This window comes from Gambusia affinis, linkage group LG22, assembly GCF_019740435.1.
Source record: "Gambusia affinis linkage group LG22, SWU_Gaff_1.0, whole genome shotgun sequence".
Lineage (NCBI taxonomy): Eukaryota > Metazoa > Chordata > Actinopteri > Cyprinodontiformes > Poeciliidae > Gambusia > Gambusia affinis.
In genome coordinates this window covers 12,449,735-12,467,125 of record NC_057889.1, presented here as the reverse complement: position 1 = coordinate 12,467,125, position 17,391 = coordinate 12,449,735, and the positions used below count along the sequence as shown (strand labels likewise).

The window sequence follows — 17,391 nt, the reverse complement described above, 5'->3', positions numbered from 1 at the left end:
GATGCAAAACATTTCCTATTATGAAACTCTGCTTCTCTGTGATCAGCGCATTTATTCATTTCCTTGTACCAACCAAATTTTTCTTCCAAAAATGTTCAGCAAAGCAAAACAGCACTGCTAAATGTAACAAAGCCGTACCTTCCGGAGCATGTTCGATAATACAAAACACTAGTTTACAGTTGTAATTTTTAGCAGACCAACACAAATTGATGCATGACTGGAAAGTGACAATAGAATTAAAAACATTTGTGATTTAACCAGCAAAAGCCCTAAAAGTGTGGCATATAACACTGATAAATAGCATCCTACTGACAAATATGTGTTGTCAGTAGGTCATGTCCTATGTTTGGCAAACAGACTAATACAGTTTTAATGACCAAAAAATGCTTAAAATTAGATTGAACATCTAGTAAAAATTTTAGGCAGGGAAGATCTGGGGGCCAGGGTGTGTGGAGGGTGAAAGAAGGGGGCAATCTGTGCTCAAATGTATTGCAAAAGTGTATTTGTCTATTCAGCATTTTGGGTCAACTGACTTCAGCTATTTTTGCACATCACAATTTCCTTTACTGAGAATCTGCACAACTTCTCCTTATTACTGTTTTCATAGTGTACACCCTTATATGCATTTCAAAAAATGCACTTGATTCTTCATGTCTAATTACTAATTTACTTGCGAATAATAGACTAATTTAGCTACCATGCAAATGATAGTAAATTAGTTTTACCAATACACAGTTTATTTGGCAGCAATGAACAAGGAGGACATAATGATGTAAAAACGAGCAAGTGGTAGGTAACGATTTTAATTTTAAAATTTTTTTTAAAAATTTTAAATGGGGCATAAGTGTTGGCCTTAAAAATTAAGAAAAATGACTGAAAGAACATGGGCACTCACCCAAACTTGGTCATATCTGTCAGTTCAATAAATATAAATATTCAAAGTAACTTCGACATGGACAAAAGTTCTGAAAAATGACTAATATTTATGCTTCTTTATTTATGTTTGCATTTCTGCATCAGCATCCACAAGCTAGCTGGACATCAATATGAGAGAAGAAGATGGGGAAGGCAGCGTTACATTGAGACAGATGCCTCACCGTGGTAACCCTTAAAGAGAAAACCCAAAAGAAAAAGATTTCTGCATAAGTTTATGTTGTGGAAAAGTTGTATTTTGAGGACAAAGTGCCTTTACTGCAACCATTAACAATTCCAGTATGCCAAATAAATTGATGAGCACCATCTTGAGAAAACTTTGTGATTATAACTAGGTGCAAAAATCCCTATTACAATATTTATATCTCATTAAGGCAGTATATAATCTCATTGAAATCAGAAATGTTATAATTGCTAAACTGCAGCACCTCTTGGGACTTTTTTAATGTCTTTTAGAAGAGAGCGTGAAGAAGGAAAGTCATAGTGAGACCCTTCATGCCTTTTTAGCCAGTCGTAATAAAAAGTGTAATGTTAAAGTAATACATTTTGTTATGAGATACAGTCATCTAGTTTTAAGGAAAAGAAAGATTCTGCAAAAGTAAGAGAACTGATTTTTGTGAAAGAATTTGGAATTCCTTAATGAAAGGCTGTTCTTCTTATTAAATATTTACTAATATAAAGGGTTAGATATTTACTAATATTTTCAGTGTCCGATTATGCCAAGTAAATAAAAGACAGACTAGGAAATACTTGCTTTTTTGTAAATAGTGAAAGGTCATATCTTAAACATTATGAGCCATTAAAGTTCATTTTTCGCTGTTGTTCGACTAAATTAGAAATTCACACGCACACACTGATTATTTAGATTACTAATAAATATACATAGGATTAAAAAAAACACACAAAGACTCTAAACTGCCTGAAAGACATCACAACAATATCTATGTAGACTTTTCTATAATTTGGTTAGTTTTCTCTGTCGTTGACAAAAATACAGAAGAGTGACGTTTGGAAAGAAAAACAGGCTAAGCACATATTTATGTTCTAGTAAATCATTACAAACTCAGATACAAATCAGGCTCTGATGGGAAATTGCGTTACACCACGTAACGTACTCTGTGCCTGACAAACAGAGTGATCATGTTACAAACAGGATGACTGATGGTCGTGAAAGGATAAGATTGAAACTGACTCTTTCAAGAGAAGATCAGAGACTATGGCCTCTGTAATTTGAGATTGAGAAAGAATTCATCATGTTTTTGTGCTGCATTTGTTTTCAGAATTTCAAATATTTTCATTCTGAGCTTTCAGTACACGTGACTGGGATTATTAATTTGCTGTTATGTAAACAAGTAGCAAAAGAAGCTGTTTTAAATTATTGAGGACCAGGGGAATTACTGAAATATAGGTTTAGAATCTGTTGCGTTTTGTAGATTTTATGATTATATTCATTGTAGAACCTGTAAAAAAGCTACCCTGTCATTATCATGTCCAGTCATATAAAATACTGGTTTTTAATATTGTGTTTACATGCAGTCATGTCATGTTTTTCCAGGGTGTGCTGATCTCCTTCTACCGATTCATTTATTGTGCTCATCTCTGTTACAGAGTAAAACCATTTTAAAATAGTAAAAGGAAAGCTAATGTAAAAAATAAAATGCACTTGACAGCAAAGCAATTATTGTGAAATAATGTAATCTGCATTTATGCAAAAATAATCTTTACAGTAATGTGTGATTGAGTACAATTCTTATGAGCTTATTACAAGAAGAAACATAAGCCAAAATAAAAAAAAAGACAGCAAAACAGGAAGAGTAGCACAGTATACTCTGTGGTACAGTGTACCTGTAGATTACTGTTAACAAAAAAATACAAGGTCATCTTATGATGCAAAAACAACGGAGACATATCAGCAAAATTGGGAATATTTTTGCATGAAACTTTGCTTGTAATGCTACGTAAAATAATAGATAAAATAAGACATGTTCATCCAGAATGATGAACCAACACAATTTAACAGGGATTTGAGAGCAAATATAGACTTAAGACTGAAAGTTAAGAAAAGTTAAACTTATATTTTGTGGCATATAGAGCACAAATATGGAAGTCTGTCCACAGTGGAGTGCATGTTTACTTTGACATTTGGCAGTGTAGAGAGAAGGGGAAACACAAGCTGTCAAAACAACTGGAGCACCTAATCCGAGGATTAAAATGATCCACACAGCCTTTGTTTGTCTTTGTCTGTAACAAAATGCAGCCTCAATAGAACTGAAGAGTCCAAGAAATAGACCCAGAGACAGCATGGGAAGGCCAAAATGTCCCAAGTTTAAATCAAGCCACTAGACGGACTGCATGCACAGAAAACAAATGAACATGAAATATTGAAACAGCATTATTTAACTAGATACAGGTAGCTACAAATTATTTAATTCTGACATTTTCTAACATTTGGTCATAACATTGACACAGACAGGCACCCAGGCGAACTCCTGGTTTGTTTTAGGCTACATTAAGTCTTCCCTTCATTCAACCAACCTTCATTAGCAGCTGCTGACTGATGCGGACGCTAACAGAAAGTATGCACACAGATGTTCGCTCACTTAAACAAGGGTGTAAACAAAAGCTGTCCTGCAGTGAAGCGCCTAAACATTTACCTCCATCCATTGCACTGACACTTTTAAAAGGCCACTGATGAAAATGCTGCTACGTGGTTCTCGAGTTAGCAGGGATATGTGCTACAAGCATCGTTTGCCGACACAAGTTAAGCAACAAAACCAAACACAAACGGAACCCAGCCAAAGTTAGTCCTCCATGATTTCATCTCTGTAGCTGCAGCGTTGGGCCCTTTTCAGATCCGGTGAATGGGTCAGCGAGGTGGCTTTCACCAGGGCTGAAGTTTGGCAAAACTCTGGAGTTGTCACGAGAAAGGAAGTGATGCAATGCAGGAAGTTATGCATGTGTAAAGATGAGCTTGATCTAGCACTCTAAATCCTGGGGAGGGGGAAATCACAAACAAAAAATCCCAACATTATTTTCAGATAGCCATTATTTTGTTACTATTCAGGGCAGAAACTGAAAACAATAAAATGTTAAGTATGAGTATTAAGAAGGTTTTGGGTAACACTTGGATGTAACATGTGATGGTTGGATAAACATGAATTTTATGCTTGGAAAAAAACAAAAGACTCAGAACTATAATTTATCTATGTTTATACTGGGCCAAAACAGTCAAGTTCAAATTACTCAAAGCTCCTCAAAATTTAGATTAAAAAAAAAAAAAATTAAATCACACAGATTTGCTTAATGTTTCTCCTCTGAAACAAGACAAACATTTTTACAAAACAAGCAAAGTAGTCTAATTTCTCTGGAAAGGGGATCAGTAAATCACTGAAGATCTGAAACATAAACTTTATCTAACATGTTTGCCTTGAACAAAAATAATAAGAAAACAATTTCGTAATTTCTTTCAGACTGATCAAATTTGTACTTGTAAAGACCACTTTTCAAGTACGAAAGTTGTGTTGTGATATTGTGCATCTAAACATCTTTGGAGAGCATATAACATAAATATGAATGAAGTCAAAAATATAGATGAAACGTGAGACGAGCGCTGAATCTTGTGATTTGTTGAAATTTGTACTACTGCTTCTTCCTTTTCCCTCCTCCCCCACTAACAAGAAAATAAAAAGCTGATGCCTATGAAATACCAACAGGTGATTCACTAGTTTAACCAGAAACTAAACTGGGGGAGAGGAGATGAGTTGCTGATCAAGCAATGTTGTGAAAGAGAGGATATACTAATTGAAGAAGTAGATTTCTCAGTACACTGAGTGATTTACAATACACCACAGAGACAATGTATTTCATTATATATGAACACAAACTCACTGTCTTACTGAGTGGAGAACTGAGTCCAAGGAATGCAAACACAGTGTTGTTCTCCTTTGACTGGAAGAAATCTTCGTAGTCCTGAGATGGAAGGACAAAATGTTGAGATTCAGTGAAAGGCAAATTTATTTTTCTAAATGTTGAAAGATGTTCGTTCGGTTCTCCGTAAGGACGACTTCCTCATGCATTTATTAAAATATAATTTACCCAGAAGGCACCGCAAAGTAATGTTGGATTACCTTAGCAAGCGAGAGTGATGGCAGGCAGAGCTGATAATCCGCCCCATCCATGAAACTGGATTATGAGGGGATTACAGAGTTGCGTGCAATCTGAGATGAGTACATATCCGACTGCTCCATCTCATTCACTAACATAGGTAACCTTAAAGGGCAAACATCCCTACATTTTGAAGAAAACAAAATCTGTCTGATATGGCAATGTAAAAACAGATTGGTCCTACTACCTATTGCTGCAAACAGGAAAGAGATTGAGGAAAGATACTTTAATGAGAATAAAGCTGAATACGTGTGTGGCCTCTAATTGGCAACACATTTATGAATGTGAAACAATCTCACCATTTGGGTTAGTTTGTCTAAAGCATGTAAGCCGAATGGAATCTTGATTTGAAGGGAAGAAAGATGAGGGACAAGGAGACAACACAGCTCAAGCCACGGCTTTGATACAATCTTGAATTTTGCTCTCAATCAAAAGTTTCTGCAAGGGGCATTCACTCATGTTATTTTCATCCATCAAATATAAAAAAATGTTTCATAATCTGAAACATCAAAGAGTGACGAAAAAGCAAAAAACAAAAAACAAAAGAAATCTGTAGGGAGGGAAGCACTTTTTATACAGAACCGTATACTTGTTCTGTAATTTTAACAGTGTCAATGTTAAAATTAATATTTTAAATGTTAATTTTAACAGTGGAAATAAATGCAACAATCATAAATAACAAGGCCAGAAAAAATTTGAAAGTAAAGCAATTGATATATGCCTTTTAAACTTTCACTGAATTGCACAAACGCACACTTGTGTCATAGCTGTTTTTATACAGAAATGCAGCATTTAAAAACACATCAGTTCATAAAAAGTAGAGAAACAAATATTTTATCTTTTAATTCTGTTTTCTGTTAAACTTCACTGAGCAAAAGATTATAACAATGTGTGCCATGTTCAGTAGTAACACAACATGTGGAATTGCTGCCTAAAAAGAAAAAGATTTATGGTTAAACTTCACCACACAAAAACTTGGAAGTTTAAAGAACTGCTGATACTGTGATGATTACTAAGATATAGAAACTGATATTTGTCTTACACCACAGTAGCGATCCTCATTGAAGATCTGTGGAGGCAGCGGATTGCCTTTCTCTGGTTTCTTTTCCTTGGGGATGTTGCGGTACATCCAGAGCCTCTGCTCCTCCAGCATGGTAATGTCGACTTCCTGGAAGTTAATTCGATTTGCCTCCAGGAAACCCACAACTGCCTGCTGATGTTTCTTTACCTGGACGGGTCAAAAGAGGGAAGCTAAATGATTCGCTTTTAAAAGCACCTGAAATATAGACACGGTACTTCATAAAACCAGTACCGGAGCATTACAAGAAATACAATACACTATTTTATAACCTCATAAACAACACAAAAGAATAAAAGAAATTACAATGCTGCCTCTCAGCCCACTGAAAGTTTACTTGATTGCTCACACAAAACGATGCGCTGATATCTACACTTGAAGTGCATTAAGGTCATATGGACTCAATTTGCAATGTGAGCATTAAGAACTATTATTAATTTATGGAGAGGTATAGGTTTGGAATCTCAGATCTGAAATCCTTTAAGCTCGACATGAATCTCTTCTTACTCCACACAGCAATTAGCTAAAGACATGCAGTTTAGGATATGATTTAGACATGAAATTTGATTTTGTTTACAAGTCTGTTTCACCCATAACCAGATTGTACGGAATGATGGGTCTGATTGACAAACCTCAGTGAAGCACTGTTTTACAAGCCCCCTGAAACAACAGAAACATACGCAACAGAATAATGCTCAGAGTGGAAGAGACAGCTGGGATCTGGAGTGGATACAGCTGTTCCCTGTGGGGCTGACCTCTGGGAGACTGTGCACCTCTCAGGATGCATGACAGCATTTGTTAACTTTGTGGGAAAGAAACATCCAGAGATATATTTAGAGGAAAAGAAACACCCCACACTTGAAGCATCCATCACACACAGTATGGGCTCACAGGGCAATCACTGCAAACCTGTTTCTTCCAGGAATTATCTTGTAAACCTCATTCAATTCAAGCAAATTTGGAAAAAAGACTTTTGTCCAAAGGGACACGAGAAACTGATAAAGACTACTGCTGAACATGGTTCTACAAGCTATTAAGTCATAGAATGTACCATGGCTTCAAGGCAAAACGTCTCTATATAAACATAGATTTAGAATTTTTAATCATCTTTCTATACCTAACATGGTCAAAGTGGGGGAAAAAAGTGCTTTCTTTTTACCAAGTTAGAATATACTTTAGAGAACAAATGAAACTAGTAATGTTTTATAATACATTCATGCACAAAGCCTAAAGAATTTTGAGACAAATATGGATGACTATATTTGATGAAGGTTAAATGACAAATCGGTACATTTGTGTGGCAGCGTGCATCACACTGTATGTGGGAATTTACATGCTATTTTAGAAGTGGTAAGAATCACAAAGGAGCTTTTGTTCTTGCTTAAAGACAATAAGGGATTGTTCTGTGAGATCAGTTATAGACAGACTGCAAATAATCTGTTATCTCTTAAAGGTTCTCTTTGTCTGGTAGGAGAAAAAAAACCAAAAAAAAAAACCAAACTGTTTTATCTGAACCACTGGAGTCCATCTGGCCAAAGGTTAGAGCTTCAGTGTTAGAAGATTGCAGTATTAAAATGATAAGGTGAAATGTAGGACGGCTCTAAATATTTAATGAATAAAGTGCTCCTGATTAGTGTCAGCAATAGTATCAGTGGATGAATTAAGCTGATCTATTCTCTGCTGATCATTTCCACCCCATTAATCTGCTTGTGTTAAACTGATTATACTACTCTGGGGTCAAACTTAGACCCTTTTATAACCTATTTTCTCTGCACTTGTCAGTTTTTTTTTTTTGTTTTGTTTTTTTTGCACTTTTGTATTTGAGTGTTTTCCAGATTTCCTGACTTTCTATTACTGCCCTTCAAGAACAGTTTTTACTTTACAGTCTTCACTTTACACCAACTGAGTGACCCATCCTCGGTGGTTCTTCATTCAGAAAATTAAATCAAAACCATTCAGAATGAATAACACTCACAACGCTCTGCCTTGCGCTAGCTGACCCAAATGGTGGAGTTACTTGAGCGTACATGAAAATGTGCAAGACCAAAAAAGAAGAAAAAGAAAAAAAAAAAAAAACGAGACTCTGTGCTTTGAATGTATGTGTGATGAGATTAAAAATAACTCTTTTGTAAACATCCACAGATTATAGAGGCCCATTTTGAGGAGCTGAGCATGATAAAATAAATATATTACTCATATGTACCATTACCTAACTCTTTGAGCATTCATGCGGGAGTGCTGTTTGATGATTTTTCTACTAACACTCATATCAGCTCTGCCCTCTTTTAAAATGATGTGATGGTTGTTTGCTAAGTGGCTTCAACACAAGAACTACATTTGATACCCTGTTTGTGTACAATTGCAAAATCATTATGGTTTAGAAAATTTAAGGCACCCCATGTCACTGAACTGAGTCAAACTTTTTTTATTTATTTATTTATTTTTTTATCTTTTCTCCAAGTCCAAATTCCAAATGTACAATGATTTAATTTTTCAACAAGATATTAGAAAGTACTGCTAGCTTCTGGTATTACTTATAAAAATGCATTTGTGCACCTTTCAAAGAAGATAATATATGTCAGTTAAAGTGGTTAGATTTCATCCTAGATGGGGCTGCTGGTGTCTAATAGAATTACATGGGATAAAAGAATAAAAGGGTTGAAAAGAACATTTCATAGAGGTTCAGTATTAAGAGGTCTTTATAGATCAAAAAGTGGAGAAGCAGACATAGGAATATGGTTGCTGCTGAAGATAAAAGGATGAATGGTAAATAAGGGGGATATCTTTTAGGTTTTCACTGTCTTTACCATGCTTACAACAACAACAACGCAACACACCTTAATTCTCATTTTCTCTTTTAAATCTTGTGTGCACCTCTTTAGAAGTTCAGTATCTTTACTTTTTAGTTCTAAGTTCTTCAGATCTTTTTTTTTTTTATTAGAAGGTATCCTGATTAAAATAAGAATCATCTTCCAAATTTATGATTTAATTTATTACGGGCAAAAAAGTATGAAAACATGACCATATGAGAACATATGCTTTTGACGTCACACTTTAAATAAATTATAGCAATGTTATTCTTTTGTAACCCCTGATTTGGTCATGTAATTTTGTGCTACAGAGTTGTTTTAACTTTGAGTCAAAAAGCGTAAATGGTGTTTTATCATTATTATTATTACTATTATTAATATTTTTTTTTATTATATAAGCGATTATTTCACCTGTTAGAATAACGCTGTCTACTTTCACTAGTTGGCCACCAACTGGCGCTCATTATCAGTTACATAATTCATCATATAAGCAGCAACGAAACGTTTTAAGATTTACAAAGCCCTGTTTCTTAAATCACCTGTCAGCAAGTTTCATCACACATTTGTAAACACTCACCGCGATAGAGCCACTTGAGGAAGCGACGTAAACCTTGACGACCATAATCCCAAATTATCGCCAGCAGTCGACTAATGGTTTGTTGTAACCGAACAACGTTTTTCTGTAACTTATACAATTTTATTCCTCTCATAAAATGACAAAAGCTTGAAAACAGACGAGGCGCAGTGTGCTTCAGCAGAGAAAGAACACGCTGCACCGATATTTAAACTGAGCCACGATAATAACGCAGCCAGCGACTCTCTTTGAATTACATGCAACACAGATCAAACTGAACTTTACACTTCCGCCCTATCTTTCAAAACAAAATTACTGACTTAAAGAACCACGTGGATTTTCTAAGATTAAATGTTTTATTTTTGTAATTGGGCAAACTTCATATAACTACTGAAATACTTATGTAAATTGATACAATGTAGTTCCTCAAACATAGAAAATTTATGAGAAGCTTAAATTTATTCTGAAAGCAAGCCGATGATTCCGGTTTGTTTTTGAGTATGTTAAGCAATTTAACCCAGTTTTTCAGGTATGGCAGGGGGGAAAGTTAAGATCTCTAGGAGGGTTTCAGCCCTGTTTGAAATGTAATGCACTGCTTAATCTGTTTACATCCGTTGTAATAGAAAACGTAACAAAAACTACCAACCAAAAGTGGTTAATTGATCTATTTAAAACACACATACAAAATATTTAACAGGAGTATAAGCAACACAGTTGATCAAAACTTCATAATCAAAAATTAGATTTGATTTAATTTTATTTTTGTTTAAAAAATAAAATCTATAGCACAATGAAGAGAGGTGCAAAACCGACCAATTTATGCCGTTATTTCGTGGTCCGATTTTTACATCAACTAAAACTTGTGAGAACCAATAGGTGGAAGAACAACAGCGCCTCTCTGGTGACTAAAGGTGTTGCAACAATTGCTGCGGTTGCCATGGCACAGCGTCGCTGGTTGCACTGAATCATGGGGATTGAAAGATAAAGGTTACGGTTTGGCGTCTGTGCTATCGCTGTGTTTACGCGGATGATTAAAGGGAAATATATTTAAACGACCAGTCATTACAGTGTAGTTTCTGAGAGAGCGGAGAGAACATTTTCTATTTCAATTACGGATAAGTCGGCTAAAGCTCGAACTAGCTTGCTACTACTAGCTAACATTAGCGGTTTGAATCTACGATGAATCTGGTCCCAGCTCTGAAGTTTGATCGGAGCGAAACAGTAGAAAAATAGCAGAAATAAACGAGCAGCAGGTAGGTGGGTACTACTAGCATTAAACAGCTGTAAACGCAGCCTTCAGTTTTCACCTACCTGTTGAATATAGGTGTATTTGTTTTAGCGCCGTTACAAGGAGCAACTCTGCCCCAACAACCACTATTAGCTCTCATTAGGTTTACTAATGTTCTGTTGCCAAAAATGTGTTATTTTTACTTCGTGTCTTTATGTAAATTAGTTTTATTTTATTTATTATACCTTTCTTGTAAGAAGACCCTTTCAATTACAGAGAAAATGTATTTAGTTACTATTACTTGGCATGGATTCTGTCAACAGTCTACCTGCCAATCACTCAAACTGCAATAATCCCATAATTTGGCGTCACAAAGAACTGTACTTAATTGCTGTTGTGTGTAAGATGATGCCTTTTAATTTTGTTTTGACAGAGCTCAGTTGGATCAATTTTTAAACACAGAAAGGGAGGTAAAAACACAGGCCAGTTTAATGGTTGTTAAAAAAAAAAACTAAGGAAAGAAGAGGCTAAAACAGCAGAAATGACCTGAATGTGACACATGGGGTGAGTGTAAAATCTCATTGTTATTTAAGAATATTGACTCGAGACTGAATTCACATCTATTATATTGCATATTGTATAAACATGTTTTATCATTAGAAAATCTGCTGGATAATATGGCCTGTGGTTCATGTTGCAAACAAATGATCTCTTCTATTTATGTTTGTATGTTGCCATTATGTTTTTATGTTGCCATAGATACGTCTCTGTGCTTCTAAAGAACTAGAGGTGTACATGACGTTTACACTTAATTAACACTGATTAGTTTTCCTAGGCACACAGTATTAAGTGGTACATGTCAAGCAGTTATACAATTTGTACAGGTACACTTTATTCCACTAGAATTATATATTTTAAGATTTATTTTTCCTATTTATTTATTCATTACTGCATATGTTTCTTTTCTCTCTGTTTTTGTTTCTGCTTTAGAGCGTTTTACCTAATATTTGTATTCTTTTTAAATTTTTGTATTTGTATCCTTTTACTTTATGGTCACTTTGCTGTTACTATACAATATTTTTCCTCTGTGGGATGAACAAAATATTATTCTATTATATTTTATTTTATTCATTAGTCTTTAATAAAATAGTAGTTGATGCTGGTCTCACTATTATAAAAAATAGGGGGAAAATAGAAAATTGTCTGACTTGCATAACTATATTTGATATCAATAAAATAATGTGACTTAATGGGCTAAAATGTATCTTTTATTAAGTCTGACTTTGTTTTGTCTAAATTACTGCATGTAAGTACTTCCAGAAATTTATATCTACTTCTTAATTAACTCACTGAGGAGATGGGGGTAGTACAGTATTATTTGCCCTTAAGCTTAATACAGTCTCATGGAAACTTTAATCTCATGTGTATTGCTGCTTAGTGACCAAGACACATAATACTGAAAACACTAGTGAAACCAGTTGGCCTGGTTGTGCTTATTATGAACTTCAGCTAAATGTAAGAGTGCGCAATTTAGTATTGCAATACAAGCTTTAAGGTTAGTTTCCCACTGTTATTTTTAACAAAGACTCTGCATCCTTTGTTATGGCTATAGTTAAAGTATTCTAACAAAACTTTGTTTGTTTGTTTTTTTTCTCACTTCAGATTCAGCACACATTATCAAACAGACAGCATGGAAGAATCAGAAAAAGTCCCTGAAGCGATTGAGGACAACCGGATTATAAGTCGCCAGTCCCGTCGAAGCACAAAGAAAGATTCTCGAGCATCATCGGGGCAGAGGCACAGAAAGGACCATCCGGGAAAAATTCAGAGAGAAGACACGATGGTTGGCAGTGTTGACAGCAGATCAAAAGCAACAACCTGCCGATCCGATCCAGATCGAGACCGGATTTCAGATGGAGAGGGTCGGAGAAGTGACGGGTCACTATATTCTGAGGACTATGAGAACGCTACACAGTCGGAACGCTCACTTTCACCTTTCTCCCAGTCACTCACGCCATCTCCAGTTCCACAGAGAGGGTTCCAGGCAAAGCAGATTTGTAGAAGTCCACCCCACAAACTGCGTACGTACATTGTTATTTTTGCAATTTTGTATCTGTGTTAGTTGTCAGATACTGTACATTGTAAAACTACTTGAACACCATCATCTTTTAATGGAATTAAATTACAAGTAGGTGGACTTTGTTTACTAATGTGGGGACATTTAAGTGCAAATTGGTAGCACTCAATTTTATGTAGAGGTTTCAGAGTAGAGGAGGCTGAATAAAAATACAACAAATGTTTCAGAGATTTAACTTTTTAAAAAATGTAAAAATCTTTTTTGTGTATGTGTGTCCATTTTACAATAATACACTACTTTGTGTTGGCCTATCACATAAAATCCATATAAGACTTGTTGAAATCTGTGATCATAACGTGACAAAAATGTAGAGTATGAAGACTTTTGCAAGACTCTTAAGTAAATAACACATACCAATTTATTCGTTTTTGTCCAGATGATGGCAGTATAACCCCAATATTAACATCTCAGTCTTCTAGAACAGAGGCAGTTTTAAGTTGTTTTAATTGTAAATGAATGAATATATTCATAATAATGCTGTTATTCAAGCTCCATTTGGACATTTTTTTTTAATCTAAGTTCAAAGACGATGCGTTGATGAACAGCGTTAAACTTCAACCAATTAGCATGCCTTTAATCTAAACCATCTGTTTGTTTGTTGGTTTTTTTTTTTTTTTTTTTTGGCAGGTGGGGTTGGGCGCTGGAATGGATCTCGGCCACAGCGACCTGGAGGCCTTCCCATTACACAGCACCACCGCAAGGGAAATCGGTCTCAAAGCAAAGAGTCTACACCGCCTAAAGACCTGGATCTGGTGACCAAGCGGATGCTTTCAGCCCGCCTACTGAAGATCAATGAATTGCGGAACTCTCTTGCTGAACTAAAGCAGCAGAATGATGAACTGAAGAAGGAAAATAGAACTCTAAGACAGGTAAACTTGCTTTCTGTTAAAGTTAACAGGTTTTTTTCTTAAGTAAATCATTTTATCCTGTAATAAGACTTCTCAAGATAGTGTCATTAAGTAATCATAATGTTACATTTACAAGTTCATTTTTTTCTAACTTCAGCTTCAAGTACGTCAGGAAAAAGCCCTGCAGCGCTACGACGACACAGAAAGTGAGATTTCCCAGCTCCTGGCGCGCCACTCCAATGAGATCCATGTGCTTCGGGAGCGACTGCGGCGCACACAAGAGCGGGAACGGACAGCTGAGCGGCGGTTAAAGGAGAGCGAGGAGCTGTTGCATCGGAGCCAAGCCACTGTCACGCGACTAAAGAAGCTGGTGGACCAGCAAGAATTGGGGACCAGAGATGAGCTAAGTCGTAGCTTTGAAGAAGAGAAAACTCGGGCCCAAGAGGCACAGCATAAAGTCAAGGTAAATTCATCCATGGTTATTTTTTTGTTAGATTTCTATCACTATCGAAGTAGTACCATATTTAAAGTGCGCTGCAAATTGCTCATAATGTATTAATACATTCATGCCACTGTTCAAAGTTTCATTGTAATGTTGCGTTGGTTGCTTTGTTTTCTTTTGGCGAGGTTGGTGTGTAAAGTTTTCTTTGTGTGTGTATTTCAAGGACTTGGAGCGTAGCATTGAGCTGATCAACAACAGTTTTCAGAGGCAGCTTGCTGCAGAGAAGAAGAAGACTATTAATTCTCAGGAGGAGGTGAAGATTCTGCAGGAGGAGCTGGACCGACTGACCAATAAACTCAAGGTATATATACAAGTATGCCTGAAGACTTTGAGCAAAGCTTTGTTGCATCTTGCACACTGAGATTTTTTTTCTTTGATCAGGAAAAGGAAAGAGAGCTAGATGCTAAAAATATTTACTCCAACCGTTTGGTGAAACCAGCATTGCGGAAAGATGGTGAAAGTAGCGCAAAGCGGAAACGTAAGTCGCTGTTACGCAAAAAGACAGATAAACAGAGGTGATTTATGAGGGAATTTCCGTTTAAATATGACCTTTACTACATGATATCTGTTTTTATTTTGTTTAGTCACAGTACTCTACAGCACCAAGGCAGTTCAAACTGAAGACAAAAAGTCAAGTCAGGATTTCCCCTCTCCACCCCCGGCCATTAATGACACCCATGAGTACAGCGGATCGTCGGCTGGCGAATACCTGTCTTTGAAGGTGCCTTGTTCATCCTTTACTTTTCTGTCAGGGTCACTGTTTGAGTGCAGTTATTTGGTTAAATTCACATCTTTCATTCTGTTTCTGACATTATGTCATCCAGGATCCTGACAAAGTGGACAAAGCAGCAGAGTCAGATAAGGTTTCTCAAAAAAGCGATGAACACAAGACGAGAGGAAGGCATGAGGAGGAATTGGTGAGGGAGCAGGAGGCGCAGCAGAAAGAGGGACTCGACCAGGAGCTGAATGTCCTCAAAAAGAAGCTGAGCAGACTAAAAAATGGTAAAAAGAAACTAAACGGGAGCAGGGACAGTCCACACTTGTTGCTTTTATCTTTGCACAATCTATGTGAAATACCCAGTCATGGCTTTAATCCTAACCTGACACATTATATCTGCAGACATAAAGAAAGAACAGGAGGAGGATGAGGACAGCAAGAAGTCAAATTCCCTGTTCAGCCAGACAGAAGAAGACAACTACCGGAAGCGCGGCCACGTCCAGGAGGAGGTGGCGCGATGGAACAAAGAATCTACGGCCAGTCAGCAGGCGGCAGAGGAAGCACGTCGAAAGAAAGAGCAGCTGTTGGCTAAGATGCGAGAAATAGATCGTCAAAACCAGGAAGCCCAGGAGTCTGTGTTCAATGAGTCACTTCTTTCTGAATCCAGAAAAATTAATAACGTCGCTTCTCCACATCCACCTGAGGATAGAAACTGTAACTTCTCGGTTTTCAACCACTCTGAGTCAGAGGAGACAGGACCGATGCTGGCTGGAGATAGAGCAGATGGAAGGAGGAGACAAAGTGCGGAGCATGGAGGTTTTACAGTTGGGAGGAGAGCATTGCGGCCCCATACCTCCAGTGATAACCTGGCATTTGGAAGGTACGCACCTTCGTTTGGACACTTAGCATCCCAGGTTACCCCTGGCTTCCCTCCAGCTCCGCCTAGCAACGACAAAAACACTGCATTAGAAGCCATAGGACTTTTTAATGTTGGAATGATGGTAATGGAGAAGGAAACAGAAACAAAAACAGAGAAAGACAAGAAATCAAGCCTCATGGAGCAGCTGTTTGGTGCCCAGACCATTCCTGCTGGTGACAGTTTCAGTGCTTCCAATAAAATGAAGGCACTTAATAGCCCTCCAACAACCAACGGGGTACGTTCAAGACGGGAAGGTTTACATCGCTTCAGTTCGGGTTCCTCCACACCTCCACCGTCTTCCACTATCATCGACAAGGCTCTAAACATTGCAGACAGTAAACCTGCCATCCGTGCCATCCCCTCCTTCGATGACGACATAGAGGAACTCACTTTATAAATCCCCTCCTTTGATGACGACATAGAGGAACTCACTTTATAAATAAATATTTCAATGGTAGCCAGTGAGTGCATTCTTTAATCAGGATATAACTCAGGTTGAAATAATGATGAAGGGGAGTCATTTTTTTCTTGTTAAATGCTGCGCAAAACATTTTTTGTGTAGAACCAGCTCAAATACAAATATATCGACACTGCATTGACTGCCTACAGTGTCAATGTAAGCAGTCAATAGTGTAATATAACAGATAAACTGTGGGGTTACATACGGGATTTAAATTTATTCTGTGCATTTACTGACATTATAAATTTTTAGTACACTTTTTCATCTTGGCAACTTGATATTTAGATCAGTTGTTTGGTTGAGGTGGGCCGGCCTTCACTCTGTCCCCTTAGCGGATCTGAATGAGGTCTCCTAAACAAAATTATTTAATTTGATCATTATTATAATTATTATTACACATCTGTTGTATAGATGAATTTCTAGTCTTTTGAGAGGTTAAAATATAAGAATATATATTTGAAATAGTTAGACAATCAGCATGTTTATGCTCATGAGCATCTATAAATGTTTTTAGAGTATTGGTGTTGTATGCCCAGTTGTAACAGAAACATTATGACTTGTGTTATGGCTTTCTTTATCCTGCACTGATTCCAAAGGCACAGACAATGAGCACTAACATTCTCGTTTTGGAGGATTTTTATTCTATTTTATATGTTTGTATGCTTAAAATGATTTTGATCTTGCTATACTATAAACCTGTCAGGGACTACAGATGAAAATTAGCCTGTTGGCTAAATCTTGTCACATTTTCAGGGTCTGTCCATGGTAACTGATGTTCATATTTAAATAAATAAATAAATAAATAAATAAAAATCCAACATTTATACAGCAACATTGCACACAAATGTAAGCACTCTCAACCTGTCTTTAATTTTAATTTAATTGTACTTAATTTGTCAGGTATTTATAGGCTATTTGGTAAATTTTTGTGAAATTGTTTATTCTTGTAGATTGTGTCATATTTTTAAATAATTCCTGAACAATAAAAATAACTTGACTTTTAATTTTGACATTGTTTTT

The 17,391-nt window shown here is 36.4% G+C and overlaps 2 protein-coding genes across 4 annotated transcripts; one reads left to right on the top strand and one right to left on the bottom strand.

Annotated features, from left to right (window-relative positions):
• Window positions 1–1,645: 1,645 nt before the first annotated feature.
• sh3bgrl2 (SH3 domain binding glutamate-rich protein like 2) lies at window positions 1,646–9,826 on the bottom strand. Of its 2 annotated transcripts, none has more exons than XM_044106850.1 (4): window positions 9,563–9,826; window positions 6,140–6,325; window positions 4,830–4,902; window positions 1,646–3,924 (listed from the first exon to the last, which is right to left on the bottom strand). In XM_044106850.1, exons 1-4 carry the CDS (start codon window positions 9,605–9,607, stop codon window positions 3,851–3,853), a joined length of 378 nt encoding a protein of 125 aa, XP_043962785.1. In that variant the 5' UTR covers window positions 9,608–9,826; the 3' UTR covers window positions 1,646–3,850. The 2 variants fall into 2 exon arrangements, with proteins under 2 accessions (XP_043962785.1, XP_043962784.1); XM_044106849.1 differs by having other exon boundaries at window positions 1,654–3,924; window positions 4,822–4,902; window positions 9,563–9,825.
• Window positions 9,827–10,478: 652 nt separating this feature from the next.
• Window positions 10,479–17,375, top strand: lca5 (lebercilin LCA5). Of its 2 annotated transcripts, none has more exons than XM_044106952.1 (10): window positions 10,479–10,812; window positions 11,221–11,351; window positions 12,450–12,868; window positions 13,552–13,793; window positions 13,930–14,235; window positions 14,438–14,575; window positions 14,656–14,752; window positions 14,859–14,995; window positions 15,099–15,276; window positions 15,395–17,375. In XM_044106952.1, exons 2-10 carry the CDS (start codon window positions 11,347–11,349, stop codon window positions 16,306–16,308), a joined length of 2,436 nt encoding a protein of 811 aa, XP_043962887.1. In that variant the 5' UTR covers window positions 10,479–10,812; window positions 11,221–11,346; the 3' UTR covers window positions 16,309–17,375. The 2 variants fall into 2 exon arrangements, with proteins under 2 accessions (XP_043962887.1, XP_043962886.1); XM_044106951.1 differs by having other exon boundaries at window positions 10,479–10,816.
• The last annotated feature ends 16 nt before the right edge of the window (window positions 17,376–17,391 follow it).